Here is a 21,562-nt window from a genome sequence, read left to right on the forward strand (position 1 = left end):
AGGCCATGAGCTGCAGCTTCTCCAGGAGATGCTGTGGGATACGGTGTCACAGGCTTTACTGCAGTCTAAGTGCACAACACCCACAGCCTGTGTGGCGGATTCACTTCCCACGACAGACCTTCCCTCATCTGCTCTGCCGGTCACCTTGTCACAGAAGGAGATCAGGGTGGTCAAGCAGGACCTGCCTTTCATCCAGACATGCTGATTGGGCCCGATGGCTTGTCTCGTATGTGTGACCTCACAGTCCTTTCCCAGCCGTGTTCCTGCTGTTGGCCAATCCCGTGCAGAGGCAGAAGTGACCTCACAGTGCCCTCCACAGCCATTGGCTTCCTAATGGACTATGAGTTCCTGAGACACAGTGACCACATGGAATTGTACCCACCAACACCCTCCTTGTGGTCCAGTGTGTGAGCAGATAAAACTAAGCTGCTTTCATCAAATGTGTCTAATAGATTTCCTATCAAGGGTTTGAGTGGAGAAACGTTCCTCAGAGGAGCTGCTGTATTTACTCTGCGGCATTTTACGTCTCTGCTTCTGCCCCTGTTTTTTTCTTCTCCTTCCTCCGTCTATTCTGACGTGAAAGAGCTCTCCAAGGAAAAGATTCATGGAATCCTACAATAACGCAGGTTGGAAGAGACCCCTGAACACCATCTCTGTCCCACTGACCTTTATGGCACCCCAAGGAATAGCTGATGGCATTTGTGCTCCCTTGGGTTCATCTCACCACATGCACACAGTGGACATGCACATGATGTGTATGTTAACATCTCATCTGGACAATTAAACCATGGACTTTTGACCTAGTATTTAATAGAATCATGGAATGTCCTGAGTTGGAAGGACCCAAAGGATCATGGAGTCCAACTCCTGTCCCCGCACAGGACACCCCACAGGTCACCCCGTGTGTCTGAGGACGTAGTCCAGTATCTTCTTGAACACTGTCAGGTTGGGGCCGTGACACCTCCCTGGGGAGCCTGTTCAGTGTCCAGCACCTCTGGGGGAAGAACCTTTTCCTCATGTCCAACCTGAACCTCCCCTGGCACAACCTTCTTCCACTCCCTCGGGTTCTATCATTGGTCACCACAGAGAACAGATTAGTACCTTCCCCTCCCTCTCCCCTTGTGAAGAAGCTGTAGCAACCATTAGGTCTCCTTTGAGTCTTTTCTTCATCTCTGATGCTCAGAAACCCCTTGGTTTGCTTTCTGAAGCTGAAAGGAGAAGCCATGACCTCCAGGCAATGGGAAGGGGGATCCTGTCCCTCACACACGGCTCAGGGCTCTTCCTGGGACCGTGGGATGTGGGTGTGCAAGGCCCAGGGAAGGACAACACTGGTACAACAACTTCCAGCTTCCCCATGGGGCTGCAAGGAGGCAGCGAGGCCCCAGTGCCATGAGGACAACATGTCTTCTCCTGGGCCTCAGTGGCAGAGACAACTGCCATGGCCAAGGGGACACAGACCTGGGTTCTGTGGGTCCCTTCCAGCCTTACAGCGCCCTTTGCCATCTTCACCACAGGCTGTTCTACACGGTCCTACCCCTGCCCCTCTTTCCCTGCAGGCTGCAGACACACATCCCGCTTCCCCACCTGCTCTCAGCCCAGCATTTCTGCACCTTCACTGATGTGTCTGCACCCTCACCGGCTGCTTTTTGGAACACAAACGATGGGCTGATCCAGCTCCCTCTGGGTCACCTCTTGCACCACAGCACTGCCCTTTCAGTGACATTTCTTCCTCCTCATATCCATTCCTCACCTTCCTCTTGCACCACAGCACTTACACCACTAGTATCTTGCCATGATCTTCTAAATCCTATGAGTGCTGCTGGCCTTTCAGCTTCTCTGACAGACACGACCATGTCCCTGCCGATGTCCCGTCATGTTCTCAGGTGGGATGGACATGACAACCCGTCTCTGTTCCTGGGTAAGACCTTTGGGCCCTTGGGCAGAGGTTCTTTCCCAGCCATGTCCCTGGTGCTGGGCTGTCACCTCCAGACACAGAACTGACCCCACTGTCCCTTCACAGCCAAAGTGTTTCCACTCAATTATTAGTTTCGGAGACTCAATTGACATCATAATCATACACCCATCCATCCCCCTTCTTATGGGCCGCGACCTGACTAGATAAAACTATGCTTGTTTTATCAAACTGATCAAATCTATTTCCTACTAAATATCTGAGAGGAGAAGCATTCTTGACAGGAATGTGAAATGTTGAAACCTTTTCTATGTCCTCTCCTACCTCTTTTACTTTTTATTGTTTTCCTTCTTCCTGCTTGCTCATGGTGAATTCGCTACCTGAAGTGCAGAGCCAATCCCACACCCAGAGATGAGATCTTGTTTATTCCAGAGTTGTGCAAGTCTGGATGCTGGAATGAAACCAGCACAACAGATAGAGAAGGAACATCTATTATATACAAATCTTATCCCTAAATTCACACCCTCCCAGCAGTCCTAAAGAGCCAAGTGTTCACACATTGGCGTATTGGTTACATAATCACCACTACACATGCTTGTTGAGAGAGGGTCCCGGGCTGAGCCTGGGGCTCCCATCCTGGGGATGTGTGTTTTAGTATTATAATGAGCGTAAAAGGAGCAAAGCTCAGCTAAAGGACACTTTATGTAACAGTCTTGAGACAGATGTTAAAACAAGACTCAGCTAATTGTGCACGCTCCAGAGTGTCTGCGCTGCAAGGACAGTATTCTTTGCAGGTTCTGATTAGGTGTTTTAAACGTCGCTTTTATCTTTGTTAGAGCAGCAGACTGACCAAAACTGAGAGGATTTACATATTTTAGTTTAGGAATTGTAGGATGGTGTTTTTGCTGACTCAAGTTCTTGTCACCTCACATACATGATGTGCATGGTCACATCTCATCTGTACAATGCAAACATGAACCTCTCACCTACTCATTCAGTGTAATTCCATGGAGGGACAAAGACCTCTGAGCTGGGGTGAGAGGCCAGAGCTGGAAATGGTGTTTGTGAGGGGCCAGTCCAGGTGATAGACCTGGGGCTCATTCCATGGGGTGTCCAGTGCACAGGGGCACAGCCCAGCCCCCACTCTGCTGTTCCTGCAGGTCTCTGGCAGGAGGCCTGGTTGTGAGGGGACACTGCTGTGTGCCAGCCCTGCACACACACACTGTTCAGCTGTACACTGATGTTTCATCTCTGACCATTTTCTTGCCCATATATTTGAGAGAAGGTTTGGAAGAAGAGTCAAACCTTCAGGCCTTGCACTGAGGAGATCACCTTTCTATCTGGAAAGCCTGTTCTGAGGCCAGCTCTGTCACAGCAGTGCCCATTGCCTGTCCCTGCCTGCGCCCACAGCACTGACACACAGCAGGAAGGTGACCAAGCTGCCAGAGCACTCAGGCCTTGCACCAGCACAAGGGATGAGAAGGAGAGTGTGGGAGTAGAACCAGAACAGCTCTGGATGACCAAGTGCTGCTGCTCCCTGGCAGGGCTGCCATGATGGACTCTTTTCCCTTCCACCCATCACGGGAACCATCCCTGAAGCTTTAAAAAGCCCTTGCAGGAAGGATATAGTGAAAAACGCGTCACTAAAGAGCCCTTTATTTTGTTTAAAGACAAGGAGAGCACAGCTCCTCATTTTAACAACCAGTGGCCATAAAAGAAAAGCAGACAGAGAATTAGGAAAGCGGATGTCAACATTATCACAATAAAAACCCTACTAACAACAACAGATAATCCAGATGACAGGCTGGGTCTGTAGTTACATTGAAACAACTATGCAGAAGCAGATGAGCAGTTTATTGATTCAGAAAACCATCCAGTCATCAATTTCCTCAGGGCATCCTTGAGCTGCTGGTTCCTCATGCTGTAGATGAGGGGGTTCACTGTTGGAGGCACCACCGAGTACAGAACAGACACCACCAGGTCCAGGGATGGGGAGGAGATGGAGGGGGGCTTCAGGTAGGCAAACATGGCAGTGCTGAGGAACAGGGAGACCACGGCCAGGTGAGGGAGGCAGGTGGAAAAGGCTTTGTGCCGTCCCTGCTCAGAGGGGATCCTCAGCACGGCCCTGAAGATCTGCACATAGGACACCACAATGAACACAAAACACATAAAAGCTAAACAGGCACTGACCACAAGAAGCCCAAGTTCCCTGAGGTAGGAGTGTGAGCAGGAGAGCTCGAGGATCTGGGGGATTTCACAGAAGAACTGGCCCAGGGCATTGCCCTTGCACAGGGGCAGTGAAAATGTATTGCCTGTTTGCAGAAGAGAATTGAGAAACCCAGTGGCCCAGGCAGCTGCTGCCATGTGGACACAAGCTCTGCTGCCCAGGAGGGTCCCGTAGTGCAGGGGTTTGCAGATGGCAACATAGCGGTCATACGACATGATGGTGAGGAGATAAAACTCTGCTGAAATGAAAAACAAAGACAGAAAGACCTGCGCAGCACAACCTGAATAGGAAATGGCTCTGGTGTCCCAGAGGAAATTTGCCATGGACTTGGGGACAGTGGTGGAGATGCAGCCCAGGTCGAGGAGGGCGAGGTTGAGCAGGAAGAAGTACATGGGGGTGTGGAGGTGCTGGTCCCAGGCTATGGTGGTGATGATGAGTCCGTTGCCCAGGAGGGCAGCCAGGTAGATGCCCAGGAAGAGCCAAAAGTGCAAGAGCTGCAGCTCCCGTGTGTCTGTGAATGGCAGGAGGAGGAACTGGGTGATGGAGCTGCTGTTGGACATTGGCTGCCTGTGGTATGAGGACCTGTGCAAAAAGGAAAAGACAGTTACATGTTAGGGGTGTCTTCTCTGTGGAAAATGAGCAGGCTGTTTCCCATGGAAAACCACCTGCCCGATGGAGGGATGTTTCTGCACATTCTCTCTTTCTACCAGCTGAGAAAAACAGTTCATCACAGTTTAAAATGCAGCCTGGGCATCTGTTTTCCGTGAACACACCTCCAGGGCAAGACCCCCTGAGTTGGTGTGAGAACAAAAACTGACCCACACTCGCACCCCAAGCCCAGAGAGCAAGAGCACCAGGGACAGGTGGAGAAACAGGGAAGGACACTGCAGTGCTACCAGAAAACAAAGCAAGGACAGAAAGGCAGACGGGCATGCTGTGGAACCTTCTCCTTACCCAGCTGTGCTGCTGCCACTAACATGGTGACACTGTAGAGCAAGTACTTTTAGCACCTTTTTTGTGTACCACCTTGCAGGAACCCTTCACCTGGAGGTCCAGCTGCTGAGGTGGAGACTCGTGACCTGGACCCCATGGCTTTGGGGCAGAGGGTCTGCTGGGGAGGAGAGGAGACCAGGGGTTGCACTGGGAAATGTGTCTGCACTGCAGGTGATGGAAGACGGGGTCCTGAATCCCCTCCCCAGCATTTCAGGTTGTAGCTCTCTCTCCCTGCCCATGTCTGTGCTGCCTGCAGCTGTGTCTCTGTCCCTGGTCTGCTCCCTGTCAGTGTCATAGACCCCACCCCACCCGCTGTGTGCTCAGCTCTGTCCTGCTCACACCTCCTGGAACTGCCCAGGGGCCGCTCTGTGTATACAGGGGCTCAGGAGCAGCTCAGACAAGTCCTAACCAGAACTGGGGTCTCAGTGTCTTTTCCAAAGAGAAAAATAAATCCCCATCTCCCACTGCACACCCAGCCAACCAAGAGTGGAATACTGAAAGCACAGACTCCTTCCCTTGCAGCTGTTGCTGTATCAATGTCATTGTTCAGAAGGACCCTCTGCCATGTCTGTGGGGGGATCTGGAGCTCTGAGCAGCCCTGACCCACACAGCCCCCTTCAACCCCACAAGCTCCCTGCCTGCCCTGCCGGGGGTCGCTCCTTCCACCTACAGCTGCTGCCATGGGATCTCCCGGGCAGGCTGAGCGCTGACCCTGGTAGGCGGCAGAGTCCCTGCCCCGGCACAGCCCTGGGGTGCAGGGACCCTGCTCTGCAGGACAGCCCTGGGCACCCCTGGGTGCTCACCCGGCTTCACAGCTGTTCAACATGGCCTGACAAGAGCCCCGTCCTTACAGATCCCACCAGCTGTGCCTGTGCCAGTTTCAGGAGATGCCTTCAGGAGCTACAGCTGCACTGCCCTGCACCCAGAGACTTACCATGGCAAGGGCTGCAAAGGTTTCTCCTCCAGTGAGCTCTCAGTCATCCTCCCAGTCCTGACCACCTTTAATCTCTCTCTGCCTTGCTCGTCTCCTGAGATCCCCAGGCAGAGCCCTCAGCCCTGCTGCGTGTGCAGAGGAGCTGCTCCTGGGCAGAGCTGTCTCTCTGCAGCGCTGCCGCTGCCATGAGCTCCCTGTGTCCCAGGAGCCCAGCCCTGCTCAGCAGCACAGGAGCAGCCCAAGGCACTTTAATGACCCCTCTGGTGGGTTTGGTGCTGAGTCCATGGACATCAGACCCTGAGGAGAAGCTGAAGGAACTTCTCAGGAAGTCAAACTCAGATGCAAACTCCAAAGTTTCCTGTAATATTAATGGGTCCCACTGAGGGACACAACTGAAGAACTCACCCCAGAGGTTGTTTAGAGCAGAAAACTGGAGGCAGTGATGACAGGTCAGGAAAAGTAATGTAAAGGTGTCTGTGATGCTCAGTAAACCTGGATGTGTTTCATTAACCAAAGGGCTAAGCCCTGACCCCGAACCCTGGGGAGTCAGATCCTGTCCCTCCCACTTTGCCCAGGGCCCTTCCTGGGACAGTGTGATGTGGGGCTGTGCAAGGCCAAGGGCAGGACTATGGTCCCACACCTCCCAGGTTCCTGGCTGGGGACAACGAGGGTTTTGGAGCTCATTGACAACATCTTCCTGACACGGGTGACTGAGGAGTCAGTGGGGTGAGGTGCCCTGTGGGACTTCACACTTACAAACCAGAAAGAGTTGGTCAGGATGGAACAGTCAGGGATGGGAAAGTGGAGCTGAGGCTCCTGGGAGATGAGAACAAGGCCAAGAGCAGGATTTCAGGAGAGCAAGCTTTGGCCTGCTGAGGGACCTGCTTGGGTCATGTGGGATATGACCTTGGTGTCTGCAGAGCTTTTCTCTCACATCTCCTCCCTCCTCTCTCCCACCTGCTGTGGTGCAGCGTTTTTTACCCTTTCTCAAATACAATATCCCAGAGGTGCTGCCAGCATCACTGAGTGGCTCAGATTTGGCAAGTAGTGGGTCCATCTTGGAGCAGCTGATATCGGCTCTGTCTGACGTTGGTCAAACTCCTGTTGTCTTCTCAGAGAGGTGACAACTGTAGCACACCAACACTCACCCCCAGTTCCAAGACTTTGCCATGTAAGCCCAGTACAGGGTGACAACATGTTGTGTGCTACAAATCACTTGATCATGGAGAAGAAATGGATCTTCTGTCAGCAACTCGAGCAAATCACCAGTGAATGAGTACGTTCCTATGGGGAACTGTAATTGCCCTGACATTCACTGGCCAGGAAAAGCTGCAGGTGCCAACAGTCCAAAGGATCTTGGGCCAACTGCTTAACACGTCTGCCTGATGGGCCAACAAGGGTGATGCTCGTCTGGATCTGGAACTGGAAAACAAGAAAACCCTGGTGAGGGATGTGAACATCAGTGTCCACCTTGGCTGTTGTGAGCAGGACACAGAGGGGTCCCAGGCACCAGAGGGGAGGGAGGAAAGCCAGCAGCAGAGCACAGGCTGGTAGAATCCAGAAGAGAAGACTTTGACTTACTGGGGGATGGTGGGCAAAGTGGTGACATGGAAGTGGATCTGAAGGGTGAAGGAGCTCAGGAAATCTGATAATCCTTAAAGGACAGGCTGCTCCAAGCACAAGAATGATCTCTCCAAGTACCCATGAACAGAAGCATTTATCTCATGAGGCTGCTTGTCTGACCTGATGGAGCTGCAGGGCAAAAAGGCAGCACACAGGAGGTCGGAGCAGGGGAAGCTGCAAAGGAGGAATTTAGAAACCTTGTCCATGGATGTGGAGATGATGCCAAAGCTGCTCTGGACTTGATACCTGCACGGGAAGGGCAGCAAGATGAGCTGACAGAGCTTCACTTGCAGTAAGAGAATAGACAGGGTGAACGTGGGCCTGCTGCTGAACTTCATAAGAGTAGAATCAGACGGGACTGAGGTTCTTCATGGCTTCGTTGCCTCCATCTTCACCAGCAAGGTCTCCTGGGACTTGGTTCCTGAAGGCAGGAGTCTGGAGAACACCCAGCAGTGGATGGGGCTCAAGTCATGGGTGACCTGAGCAAACTCAAACACCGTTACAGAACAGGAGATGGGTCACTTGACCAGCTCCCTGAACACAAGTATCGCTGTGCTGTGGCACCTGAGATTGCCAGGAATGCCCACCTCTTGGTCCAGAGGAGTGTAACTCCTCTTGAGGTGTCCTGGCCTGTCTCCTCACTCATATGGTGATTTAGTTACGCATTTTTCTGACAAATTCAGTCTCTACTAGGAGACACTCCACATCAATGTGAACTGGAGGCTGCTGATTCCACCTGTTCTGGAAAGAGAGGGAAGGGCGAGCAGGGAAGGAAATAGAAGAAATTTGGCTCTATTGCTATTTATTTTAGAAATGGTCTCTGTTTGGCTATTCCTGAAGTCTCTCTAGTCATCCACACCGAACTTGCAGTCTTTAGGAAAATGATGCACAGAGCCTTGGCTTGTAAGAGCATTTTCGATGTTCATGAGCCCTCTGGTGCCATTATCCTGAATTGCAGATGCTGAAAGAATGAACAAACCTCTAATGAAGTGAAAGGCAGAAGCAAACCCCAAGTTTCTGAGGGTGTTTGGGACCCCATGAAGGATCATCACTGACACAGCTGTGAAGGAAACAACCAGTGCATGTCCCTGTCCCTGGAGGCTGGTGAAGGAAAGACTTGGAGACACTGGTTACAGGTGGTGAAGGGGATGTGGAGGTGGCTCTGATGCCATGTCAGCCCTTCATGTCTATCATCAGGATGACTGAGCCCTAACCCCAGGACCAGGCAAAGGAGACCCCTTCTCTCTTACATTTCTCAGGCTCTGCCTGTGGTCACTGGGAGGGTATTTGTGTTTTGGGGGTGCATTTGGTGCCAAGTGCTGTTGCTTTAACCACAAGGCTCTGGTTTCTGAGGATTTGGCAATGCCTGTGAGGTCCTCAAAACTCATTCACCTTCTTTCAAACACCTGGCAATGGTCACAAATCACCTGAGCTGTCCCAGTCCCAAATTTGCTCAAATCCTCAATTTGGATCCATGCCCCAGCATTGAAATGCACACGTTCCTTCTGCTGCTGCCCTAAAATAAAAAAAAAAAATCAGCTTATTCCACATTAGCGTGACCAGCCCATGCTCTCCAGGTCCTCTTCTTGCCTTTAACGCAGTTTCTGCTACGCATAGACTACTGTCTTCCTGCACTCCCATGTGTCTCACAAACCTTTCACTCTTGTTGTTCTGTAATGGGCCAGCGCTCCAGGAGGTTGGTGCTTCCTCCAGGTTCATGGATGATTCCTGAGGACCATCCAAGTGTGGGCAGTGTAAGAGAGGAGCAGAGCAGGGTCAGCTCATGGGCCATGACTGAGCACAGCCACCCCAGCAGCAGCCATTCCCCATCTCCCAGGCACAGCCATACCCACAGCATGCAAATGGCACTGCCATATATGATTAGTCTGAAGGAACCCTACCCCCAAAAATCCTCCTCCTATTCCCCCTCCACCCACAAACATCAGCCACATTCCACTTGTGGCTCAGACATGGTTGTGAGGATTTGCTGAAGTCATCAGCCATCACCCTTTTCTACCCCACATCCCCTGACCCTCACCCACACCACACATGGCCGGTCACTGCTGCTCAGGGGCTCTCGCTCTTCAATAGAGGCCTCGAGCATGGTTCTTGGTTCTCCCTGGTGCTTGTTATAATCCTCCTCGCTCCCTCCAGAGCTCATGGTGAGATTTCTTGCTCATGACAGGCCCTTTGTAACCATCTCTTATGAAATGGCCATCTTTTTGTGATCATCTGTGCAGGTGTTACCACAGAAAAGCATCCAATATATAAAAATCTGATAGCAAGTGAAATGCAATAAAACCTGGCTGAGCCAGCCCCATAGCTGTATCTTTCCAGCAAGGAGTTTCTCCTGAGAAAGGGATTCAGCCTCTGTCATTCTCTGCAGAGGCACATGAGCAGTGTCCATGCACCTGGGGACACAAAGGGTGACTTTTGCCAGACCACACTTTATCAGAACCACTTAGATATATCCCTATGGATGACCCCATCAAACCTTAGAGTGCAGCAAAGATTGGAGCTGCGAGCTCTCTTCATCTGCCCTGTGTGACACATGTAAAATAAACTAACCCCATCAAAACATTGCTTTTGATTCTCTTCACAACCTGAAGCACCATAAGGGTCAGAATTTGAGCCAGGATTCCCAATGAGGACTCACACGTCCTGCTCTTCAATTTTAGGTGTTCACTGGAATCTCAGCAGACATGTCACGCTGATATCTGGGGTCAAGGAGCTGGTCAAGTGTCTCATCTCCATTTCTGTAACGGTGGCTTTTCAGCCTGGCTGATGTGCAGACTCTGTACATGGATGCTGACACCTCTTGAACAACCTGCTCTGAAAGGATGAACAAGGTGGTGTGTTCCTTCTGCAAGGGTATTAGGACAGCAAAAAAGTCCCTCGGTTGGGGCAAATGAAAAGGGATGGAAAAGATGTGGTCAGAACTGTTTATGATTACTTGTTAAAGCAGCCCTGCACCTCATGTGAATGATTCATGTGCTCAGGGAGAACCTGAGAGCTTTGTCTAAACTGAAAACATAAAGGAGAAGGAAGGACAGCGTCATTCAGGCTCAAAGGGACCTCATGAGGTGTCTTGACCAACCTCCTGCTCACAGCAGGGTCAGACCAGATTACTCAGGGCTTGATCCAAACACATCTTGGTCAGTTTCTGGGACAGAGTGAGTGCGCACTCCTGGGAAACAGCTTCCAGTGCTTGACTGTCCTCATGACTGGAAAGTTTCTCCCTTTCTACAGCACCTTTCCAAGCCCAAACATCCAGATTGTTTTTTACTCATCTACTTGCACACTGACACAGACCATAATATCCCACCTTGTACACAAGAATATTGTGGGGGATGATGCTGGATTCCTTGCTGACTTCCAGGTAACAGACCACCACTGCTCTGCCCACGTCCACAACCCTGTCCTTTCCTCACAGAAAGCAAAGAGGATGGACAGACACAACCTGCCCTGGGTAAACCCTGTCACCTTCTCTTCCTGACACCCAGAAATGGGGTCCCAGTGGACATGCTCTGGGGCACAGCCCTTAGTTTCCCTGCTCACCCATTGGCCATTTTGAAAAGTGCACACACTGTGTGAGCCAGTGGTCAGGGAGTCCCCCCAGTCTCCATGAGCTTTCCAAGATGGTGGAGAGTGGCTTCATTGTGACATCGTCCTGCTGTCCCAGCTCCTGGGATGCTGCCCCTGCTGTCCCATAGACTGGAAAGGATTGTGCTAGTTCCAGTGACCCTGACTTGATCCACATCCACTGCTGGTTGTTCTGCAGATTCCCGTCTCACGTCACAGAGGCCTGGGACACATGCCTGGTGAAGAGGGAGGACAAGAGGACACAGGGATTCTCACCTCTTTCCCTTATTAAATTCATCAGTAGCTACAAAGTGTCTTTGTTTCTCCTTTAAGTGTTCCTGCAGTAGCAGCAGCTCATTATGGGGCCCTTGAATTGCCTTCCAGGTCTAGACTGAGTTCTGATCTGGACTGTTGCTGTGCTTGGAGCTGCTGTCCTTGCAGAGCAGATGAACTCACTCCTGCCACCCTGCCTGGCAGTTCATTCCATCCGTGTCACAGCTCTGTCTGCAGCACTGACAGCTCCAGCTCCCCCAGTCAGATCCCTGGCTGAGGACATTGCCTCACATCTGGGCTGAACCACCCCAGCTGTGGCACCAGCCCAGCTCTGACCTGCCACAAGGAAACCTGGTACCAAGTGTCCAAGAGCCCATGTGTGCAAAGGCTTTGCTGCAGAGCACAGACATGACATGGCCAGAGATTGATGAATGTCTCTCTAGACCTAGGAGTATAAAACGAGATCAAAATGCCTGAACTCATTCAACTGAAGCTATTCCTCCCCCGGCTTGGAGGAATTAGATCCTTTGCTGTAATATTGCTGGTGTCCTGTCTAATGATGGGACAAGAAAAGTTGATTCTCATACTAATTCATTGTTTAATACAAAGAACACACTGATGTGTCTCTTCAGAGGAGAGAGAATAAACATCACTGATTACTTCAGGTTGTTTGAAAGGATGTGCTCCTGGAGCCCCAGGGACACCTGGAGGAGCCCAGAGGGGACAGAGAAAGGGACATCATGGGCTGCTCCTGTGCTGCTGAGCTGGGCTGGGCTCCTGGGACACAGGGAGCTCATGGAAGCGGCAGTGCTGCAGAGAGACAGCTCTGCCCAGGAGCAGCTCCTTGCACACGCAGCAGGGCTGAGGGCTCTGCCTGCAGCACCGAGGGCACAGGAGCCAGGCAGAGGGAGGGAAACACAGTCTGGGCTGGGAGGATGCTGAGACATCAGCAGAAACCGAATCTTCTCATATATGAAGCCTGTGGCTGCAGGGCATTGCATCTGCAAATCTTGGTAGGATCTCAGAAAGCTGTCACATTGCAGAGCCTGCGAGAAATGTAAGTACAGATCTCAGAGATTCTCTGATCAGAGGAGAGGATGTGCTGCAGAGCAGGGATTGCCTTCTGCACTGTCAGAGTGACAAGATGTCAATGCTGCATTCTCCCCAGGGTGGCTGTGGGGTGTAAATCTAAATGTGCAGGCAGGGGTGCTCAGGGCTGTCCTGCAAAGCAGGGTCCCTGCACCCCAGGGCTGTGCCGGGCAGGGACTCTGCCGCCTGCCAGGGTCAGCGCTCAGCCTGCCCAGGAGAGCCCAACAACACTGAGGGGAGAAGCTGTGGGGGAAAGGAGCAACCCCCGGCAGGGCAGGGTCCTTCTGCTGCTGGGTTCTCCATGGATCGGGGCTGCTCACAGCTCCAGCTCATTCCAGAATATTGACAAGAGGAGGTTTCAAGGAGAAGAAGAAGAAGACAAAGAGTACTACAAAGATAAGGAACCTCCCTGAGTTTGTGTTTTCAGTCTCCTACTCTGGGGAATGGGTGGTGATTAAGGCCGTTCTTAATTTTAAACAAATACTTGAGACACATAAACTGCAGTAGGTCTTCAAGAGAATCCTGACATGCCTTGCCTCTCCTCTGTCTATGCAGAACCAGCATCACCTTGGCTGGACACCTTACGCTTAATCTGTAATTTGTTTTCCAGCCTGCAAACAGGAAGATGCCCCCAGGCAGTGCCCTGTGAACAGGCAGGATCTGTAGGGCCAGGGGGAGGGCACAGAGGGTGGGATGGTCTGTGAGCACTGACAGGGAAGACACATGGACAGGGAAACACCTCCCAGGGGAGAATCTCCAGGCAGCAGGGAAATGATCAGAAATGAGAGGAAACCGAACCCGGAATTGTTATGGGAGGGAAAAGAGAGAAAACTCTGTATGACCCCCTGCAGTGCAAATCCCTCCTGTGAGCAGCCCCTGGCCTCCTGTCCCACCCAGCAAAGCCTCTGCCCTCAGGGCCGGGGGCTCCAAGGCATGAAGCAGCTCCTGTGCAGCCAGAGCTCCAGTTCCTCTGCAGAGCACAGGGGCTGAGAGCAGCTGCCCGGCAGTGTTGGTGTCTGGGAGGTGGCTGCACAGCTGGGGAAGGGTGACGCTGTCTGAGTGCCCGGCTGCCCCTGCCCTGGCCTCTCTCACCCCCACCCTCACCACATTTTCCTTCTTGCTCCCCTGCTCTGGGTCACTGCTGTTGGGATCTTGTTCTTGCTGTCAGGCTCTCTGGGGATGGCAGTTTCAGCTGCAGAGTCACAGCCGGATCTTGTGGGTCCTTTCCTGCAGGTGTGTCCATGGGCCCACGTGTCCCAGCTTTGCTCTGACCTGTGGGCTGTGGGCAATGCAGTCTGTGGGGCTGGGGAATGAGCCATGTGTGTCTTGGGCTAAGCGTGGGGTGCTGAGACCTTCAGAAAGGGTGAGACCTGTCATGGTCTGAGGTGGATCCCTCTGCTCTCAGCAGTGCCTGGTGGCTTTTCAGGGTAACATGGGAGTGTGATGAGACCCTATCTCAGAAAGGTGCCAGCCCAGGGCAGCTGGAGCAAGAGAGAGGGACAGACCAGCTGCCCTCACTCTGCACTGACCCACAGGCATCCTCTGGTATCACAGGACTCGCTCTGTTCTCCCTGAGTGCAGCAGAAATGCTGAGGGTTTCTGACACCCAACAACACTCTGCAGTGAATATGGGGGGAGGTGTAAAAAAACCTGGAACTCCTAAACTGCCTTCACCATCTCTGTTCCCTATCACTGGGAAAGCAAGTGCTGACAGCCCTTCTGTGGTAGCAGAACCAGGACAGTCCCCACCGTTCCCGTGGCCCCACTTCTGCCCAGCTGGGCTGACTTATCGACGGCCCATGGGCAGAGGCCCTGCTCTTGGTTGCACATTTTCCAGCCCCAAGCAGGGCTGCAGCCACAGTGCTGAAAAAGGTACTCCTAGAAAAACAAAAGAGTGTCTGTGTGTGACAGGGGAGGGTCTATGGGAGTTGGTTTGATTTTTGTCAGAGGACTCTTCCCTGGCTTCTCACTGTCTTTTTTTTTCTCATGACAGCGCCCCGTGCTCAGGAAAAGCAAATGTCCAACAGCAGCTCCATCACCCAGTTCCTCCTCCTGCCTTTCACAGACATACGGGAGCTGCAGCTCTTGCACTTCTGGCTCTTCCTGGGCATCTACCTGGCTGCCCTCCTGGGCAACGGACTCATCATCACCACCATAGCCTGGGACCAGCACCTCCACACCCCCATGTACTTCTTCCTGCTCAACCTCGCCCTCCTCGACCTGGGCTGCATCTCCACCATTGTCCCCAAGTCTATGGCCAATTCTTTCATGGATACCAGGGCCATTTCTTATATGGGCTGTGCTGCCCAAGTCTTTCTGTTTTCCTTTTTCATTTCAGCAGAATATTCTCTCCTCACCATCATGTCGTACGACCGCTACGTTGCCATCTGCAAACCCCTGCACTACGGGACCCTCCTGGGCAGCAGAGCTTGTGTCCACATGGCAGCAGCTGCCTGGGCCACTGGGTTTCTCAATGCTCTGCTGCACACGGCCAATACATTTTCACTGCCCCTGTGCAAGGGCAATGCCCTGGGCCAGTTCTTCTGTGAAATCCCCCAGATCCTCAAGCTCTCCTGCTCACACTCCTACCTCAGGGAACTTGGGCTTCTTGCGGTTTGTATATTAGTAGTATTTGGGTGTTTTGTGTTCATTGTGGTGTCCTATGTGCAGATCTTGAGGGCTGTGCTGAGGATACCCTCTGAGCAGGGACGGCACAAAGCCTTTTCCACCTGCCTCCCCCACCTGGCTGTGGTCTCCCTGTTTGTCAGCACTGGCATGTTTGCCGACCTAAAGCCCCCTTCTATATCCTCCCCATCCCTGGACCTGGTGGTGTCTGTTCTGTACTCTGTGGTTCCTCCAGCAGTGAACCCCCTCATCTACAGCATGAGGAACCAAGAGATGAAGGATGCCTTGTGCAAACTCATATCCTTCTGTTTTCTGAAGCAATAAACTGGACATCTTCTTCTATATAAGATTTTTTATGTAGCTAATTACAAGCCCAACCTGTCAACTGGATTTACTGGTGTTGTTGGTTCTTTTCTTATTGTGATAATGTTGTCAACCCCTTTCTAATTCACTGCTGGCTTTTCTTTTATAACTGTTGGTTGCTTAAATGAGCAGCAGTGCTCTCCTTCTCTCTAAACAGAATAATGGGCTCTTTAGTGACTTGTTTTTCACTATATCCTTCCTGCAAAGGCTTTTTGGAGCTGCAGAGACAGTTCCTGTGTGTGGGTGGAAGGGAAAACAGCTCTGGCATGACAGCACTGCCAGGGAGCAGCAGCGCTTGTTCTTCCAGAGCTGTTCTGGTTCCACTCCACACTCTCCTTCTCATCCCTGGTGTTGGTGCAAGGCCTGAGTGCTCTGGCAGCTTGGTCACCGTCCTGCTGTGTGTTAGTCCTGTAGCGCAGGCAGGGACAGGCAGTGGGCACTGCTGTAACAGAGCTGGCCTCAGTAACAGTACTTGCACAAGGAAAAGTGATCTTCTTTGGGCAGTGCATGATGGTTTATATCTTCTTGCAAAGTTCCTCTCAAACTTATTCCTACAGAGGTGGCCACAGATGAAACCTCAGTGTGCAGCTGAACAGTGCGTGTGTGCAGGGCTGGCACACAGCAGTGTCCTCTTGCAGCCAGGCTCCTGCCAGAGACCTGCAGGACCAGCAGAGCAGGGGCTGGGCTGTGCCCCTGTGCACTGGACACCCCGTGGAAGGAGCCCCAGGTCAATCACCATGGACTGGCCCCTCACAACCACCATTTCCAGCTCTGGCCTCTCACCCCAGCTCGGAGGTCTTTGTCCCTCTATGGAATTACACTGAATGAGTAGGTGAGAGGTTCATGTTTGCATTGTACAGATGAGATGTGAGCATGCATATCATGTATGTGAGGTCACATGAACCTGAGTCAGCAAAACCACCACCCTACCTAAAATATGTAAATCCTCTGCTAACCTAAGCTAAAATATGTAAATCCTCTCAGTTTTGGTCAGTCTGCTGCTCTAACAAAGATAAAAGTGACCTTTAAAACACCTAATCAGAACCTGCAAAGAATACTGTCCTTGCAGTGCAGACACTCTGGAGCCTGCACAATTAGCTGAGTCTTGTTTTAACATCTGTCTCAGGACAGTTACATGAAGCGTCCTTTAGCTGAACTTTGCTCCTTTTACGCTCATTATAATACTAAAACACACATCCCCAGGATGGGAGCCCCAGGCTCAGCCTGGGACCTTCTCTCAACAAGCATGTGTAGTGGTAAAATGATTATGTAACCAATATGCCAATGTGTGAACACTTGGCTCTTTAGGACTGCCAGGAGGGTCTGAATGTAGGGATAACATTTGTATATAATAGATGTTCCTTCTCTATCTGTTGTGCTGGTTTCATTCCAGCATCCAGACTTGCACAACTCTGGAATAAACAAGGTCTCATCTCTGGGTGTGGGATTGGCTTTGCACTTCAGGTAGCGAATTCACCATGAGCAAGCAGGAAGAAGGAAAACAATAAAAAGTAAAAGAGGTAGGAGAGGACATAGAAAAGGTTTCAACATTTCACATTCCTGTCAAGAATGCTTCTCCTCTCAGATCTTTAGTAGGAAATAGATTTGATCAGTTTGAGAAAACAAGCATAGTTTTATCTAGTCAGGTCGTGGCCCATAGGGAGGGGGATGGATGGGTGTGGGATTATAATGGCAGTTGAGTCTCCAAAACTCATAATTCAGTGGAAAGGCTTTAGCTGTGAAGGGGACAGTGCGTTCAGTTCTGTGTCTGGAGGTGACAGCCCAGCAGCAGGGACATGACTGGGAAAGAACCTCTGCCCAAGGGCCCACAGGTCTTACCCAGGAAGAGAGACGGGTTGTCATGTCCATTCCACCTGAGAACATGACGGGACATCGGCAGGGACGTGGTCGTGTCTGTCAGAGAAGCTGAAAGGCCAGCAGCACTCATGGGAATTAGAAGATCATGGCGAGGTTGCTTCTCTCTGGTCAGGTAAAAGACCACAAGAAGCCTAACGGGTTGGGTTCCCTGCATGAAGGGCAGCTTATGAGATGGTCGAACTTTTCTTAATAGTGGGAAGAAGCAGGAAAGAGAAAAAAGAATTCTACTTGGAAGGTGAGGAATGGATATCAGGAGGAAGAAATGTCACTGGATGGGCAGTGCTGTGGTGCAAGAGGTGACTCAGAGGGACCTGGATCAGCCCATGGTTTGTGTTCCAAAGAGCAGCCAGTGAGGGTGCAGACACAGCAGTGAAGGTGCAGAAATGCTGGGGTGAGAGCAGGTGGGGAAGCGAGATGGGTGTCTGCAGCCTGCAGGGAAAGAGGGGCAGGGGTAGGACCGTGTAGAACAGCCTGTGGTGGCAAGGGCGCTGTAAGTCTGGAAGGGACCCACAGGACCCAGGTCTGTGTCCCCTTGGCCAGGGCAGTTGTCTCTGCCACTAAGGCCCAGGAGAAGACATGCTGTCCTCATGGCACTGGGGCCTCGCTGCCTCCTTGCAGACCCATGGGGAAGCTGGAGGTTGTTGTCCCAGTGTTGTCCTTCCCTCGGCCTCGCACACCCACATCCCACGGTCCCAGGAAGAGCCCTGAGCCGTGTGTGAGGGACAGGATCCCCCTTCCCATTGCCTGGAGGTCATGGCTTCTCCTTTCTGCTTCAGAAAGCAAACCAAGGGGTTTCTGAGCATCAAAGCTGAAGAAAAGACTCAAAGGAGACCTCATGGTGGCTACAGCTTCCTCACAAGGGGAGAAGGAGGGGAAGGTACTGATCTATTTTCTCTGGTGACCAACGACAATACCCAAGGGAATGGAAGAAGGTTGTGCCAGGGGAGGTTCAGGTTGGACATGAGGAAAAGGTTCTTCACCCAGAAGTGCTGGACACTGAGCAGGCTCCCCAGGCAGATGTCACGGCCCCAACCTGACAGTGTTCAAGAAGAGACTGGACAACGCCCTCAGACACACGGGGTGACCTGTGGGGTGTCCTGTGCAGGGACAGGAGTTGGACTCCATGATCCTGGTGGGTCCTTCCAACTCAGGACATTCTATGATTCTATGAAACACTAGGTCAAAAGTCCATGGTTTCATTGTACAGATGAGATGTAAACATACACATCATGTGCATGTCCACTGTGTGCATGTGGTGAGATGAACCCAAGGGAGCACAAATGCCATCAGCTGTTCCTTGGGGTGCCATAAATGTCAGTGGGACACAGATGGTGTTCGGGGGTCTCTTCCATCCTGTGTTATTGTAGGATTCCATGAATCTTTTCCTTGGAGAGCTCTTTCATGTCAGAATAGACAGAAGAAGGAGAAAAAAAGCAAAGGCAGAAGCAGAGATATAAAATGTCCCAGAGTAAATACAGTAGCCCCTCTGAGGAATGTTTCTCCACTCAAAACCTTGATAGGAAATCTATTAGATACATTTGATGCAACCAGCTTAGTTTGATCTGCTCACACACTGGATCACAAGGAGGGTGATGGTGGGTACGATGTCATGTGGTCACTTGTGTCTCAGGAACTCATAGTCCAGTAGGAAGCCAATGGGTGTGGAGGGGACTGTGAGGTCACTTCTGCCTCTGCAGGGGATTGGCCAACAGCAGGAACATGGCTGAGAAAGGACTGTGAGGTCACACACACGAGACGAGCAATCGGGCCCAATCAGCATGGCTTGATGAAAGGCAGGTCCTGCTTGACCACCATGATCTTCTTCTATGACAAGGTGACAGGCTGAGCAGATGAGGGAAAGTCAGTCATGGGGAGTGAATCTGCCACACGGGCTGTGGGTGTTGTGTCCTTAGACTGCAGTAAAGTCTTTGATACCATATCCCACAGCATGTCCTGGAGAAGCTGCAGCTCGTGGCCTGGATGGTGTATGTGCAATGAAGGGCTGGACCAAAAGAATTGTGGTGAACAGAGCCAAATCCAGTTGGCGTCCCGTCACAAGTGGTGTCCCCAGGGCTCAGTATTTGACTCAGTTCTATTATAGCTTTATCGATGATGTGGATGAGGGGATCGAGTGCACCCTCATTAAGTTTGCAGATGACACCAAGTTGGGTGGGAGTGTTGATCTGCTGGAGGGTGGGAAGGCCATGCAGAGGTATCCGGACCCACTGGATCATTGGGCTGAGGCCATTTGTATGAGGTTTGACCAGACCAAGTGCCGGGTCCTGCACTTGGGTCACAACAACCCCAGGCTCAGGGAAGAGTGGCTGGAAAATTGCCTGGTGGAAAGGGATCAGGGGGTGTTGATTGACAGCAGCTGAACATGAGCTGTGTGTGCCCAGATGACCAAAAGGGCCACCAGAATCCTGGCTTGTATCAGGAATGGTGTGGCCAGCAGGAGTAGCGTGATTGTGACACTGTTCTCAGCGCTGATGGGGTCGCATCTTGAATCCTGTGTTCCGTTTTGGGCCCTTCATCATAAGAAGGACATTGAGGCACCAGAGAGAGTGCAGAGGAGGGAACGGAGCTGCTGAGGGTCTGGAGCACAAGTGTGATGAGGAGCGGCTGAGGGAACTGGTGGGTTCCTTCTCGCTGTCCACAACTGTCTGAAAGGAGGTTGAACATGGAGGGTGTTGGTCTTTTCTCCCAGGTAGCAAGTGATAGTACAAGAGGAAATGGCCTCTAATTGTGCCAGGGAAGGTTCAGATTGGATATTAGGAAAAAATTCTTCCTGGAAAGGGTTGTCAGGCATTGGAACAGGCAGCTCAGGGCAGTGGTGGAGTCACCATTCCTGCAGGGGTTTATAAGATGTTTAGACGAGGTTCTTAGGGACACAGTTTAGTTTTAGATTTAGGTTGTGGTTGGAATCAATGGTCGTGAGGGTCTCTTCCAACTGAAATAATTCTATGATTCTCTATTATCAACTGGAATATTCTTCTATCACATCTTCTAAGTGCTCTTCACATATCTGCCTCTATACCTACAGTCCTGAAACTTATCTAATTAAATGCACAAGTGTTGAATACTAATTGTAAATGATGAAAGCACCATCGCTCTATCAGTCTGGTCTGATACCTGCCAGTCCCAGGCAAACACCTCAGGTACACGGGGGCCTCTCGAGGTTTGTACTGGGTGCTGATAGTGAGACCATGGAGCTCAGCCCGAAAACCTGAGAACTCCCCTCAAAACCTAAAAACCAAACCACCACCACCAACAACAAAAAGAACAAAAAACCACACACTCTTTTTTTCATCAGATGAAATAATTCAATATTTCCAATAAAATGTCTGTGGAATTTCTATCCAGCCAAAATATGAATTTTCAGAATGTGTATGGACTGTGGGAGATGAAACATTGGCCTTTCCCTGTGCTTGCAGTGCCAGAACTCTGTCTATCACTACGTGTATTTAATCCCCTGGACATCCAGGAGTTTCCACCTGTCCTTACCCAGCTCACCGTGTCTGAACTCATCTCTTCAGAAGCCTGTCTGGACATTTGCACTTTCCATCGCTCCCCAGAGGTTCTTCACCTCTCACTCTTGGCTCATTCAGAACCTCTCAGCTCTCACTCTGCTTTGAGCTTCAGGCAGGTAAAGTCTTTCAGCAGTTGCTCTCGTACTCCCTATAGGCAACTCTTCAATTATGGCAATGGACATTGCTGGAAACTACTTAATTTAACCACAGAACTGAGAAACATCATTAAGTTCTATTGTGTTTTCTTTTTTTTTTTTTCCTTTTTTTGTTTCCTCTAATTAAAAATTCCCCGGTGCCTGTTTACATCCAGTTCTCTAAGGAAACATGAAGCAACTCCTGCAAAGAAGCTGTAACAATCAGTGCAAACTTCAGTGCAGAATCTGATGTAAAGAAATGTGCTGGTGATGGTTTAAACTAGAAGAAGGGAGAGTCAAGGAATGAAATGAGGAAGAGATTTTTTACACTGAGGGTGGTAAAACTCTCGACAGGCTTCCCAGAGAGGTGGTGGATGAACCATCCGGGAGACATCCCAG

The 21,562-nt window shown here is 51.2% G+C and overlaps 2 protein-coding genes across 2 annotated transcripts; one reads left to right on the forward strand and one right to left on the reverse strand.

Annotated features, from left to right (window-relative positions):
* Positions 1 to 3,742: 3,742 nt before the first annotated feature.
* On the reverse strand, positions 3,743 to 4,699 carry LOC309451931 (olfactory receptor 14J1-like; the record flags this gene model as incomplete). The annotated part of the gene is made up of 2 exons (XM_082076628.1): positions 3,743 to 4,045; positions 4,406 to 4,699. The coding sequence occupies 2 exons, from the start codon at positions 4,697 to 4,699 to the stop codon at positions 3,743 to 3,745; spliced, it is 597 nt and encodes a 198-aa protein (XP_081932754.1).
* Positions 4,700 to 14,649: 9,950 nt separating this feature from the next.
* LOC309451925 (olfactory receptor 14J1-like) lies at positions 14,650 to 15,582 on the forward strand (the record flags this gene model as incomplete). The annotated part of the gene is made up of 1 exon (XM_082076624.1): positions 14,650 to 15,582. The coding sequence occupies one exon, from the start codon at positions 14,650 to 14,652 to the stop codon at positions 15,580 to 15,582; it is 933 nt and encodes a 310-aa protein (XP_081932750.1).
* Between the last annotated feature and the right edge of the window lie 5,980 nt (positions 15,583 to 21,562).

This window comes from Streptopelia decaocto (assembly GCF_964273445.1).
Source record: "Streptopelia decaocto genome assembly, contig: HAP1_SCAFFOLD_51, whole genome shotgun sequence".
Lineage (NCBI taxonomy): Eukaryota > Metazoa > Chordata > Aves > Columbiformes > Columbidae > Streptopelia > Streptopelia decaocto.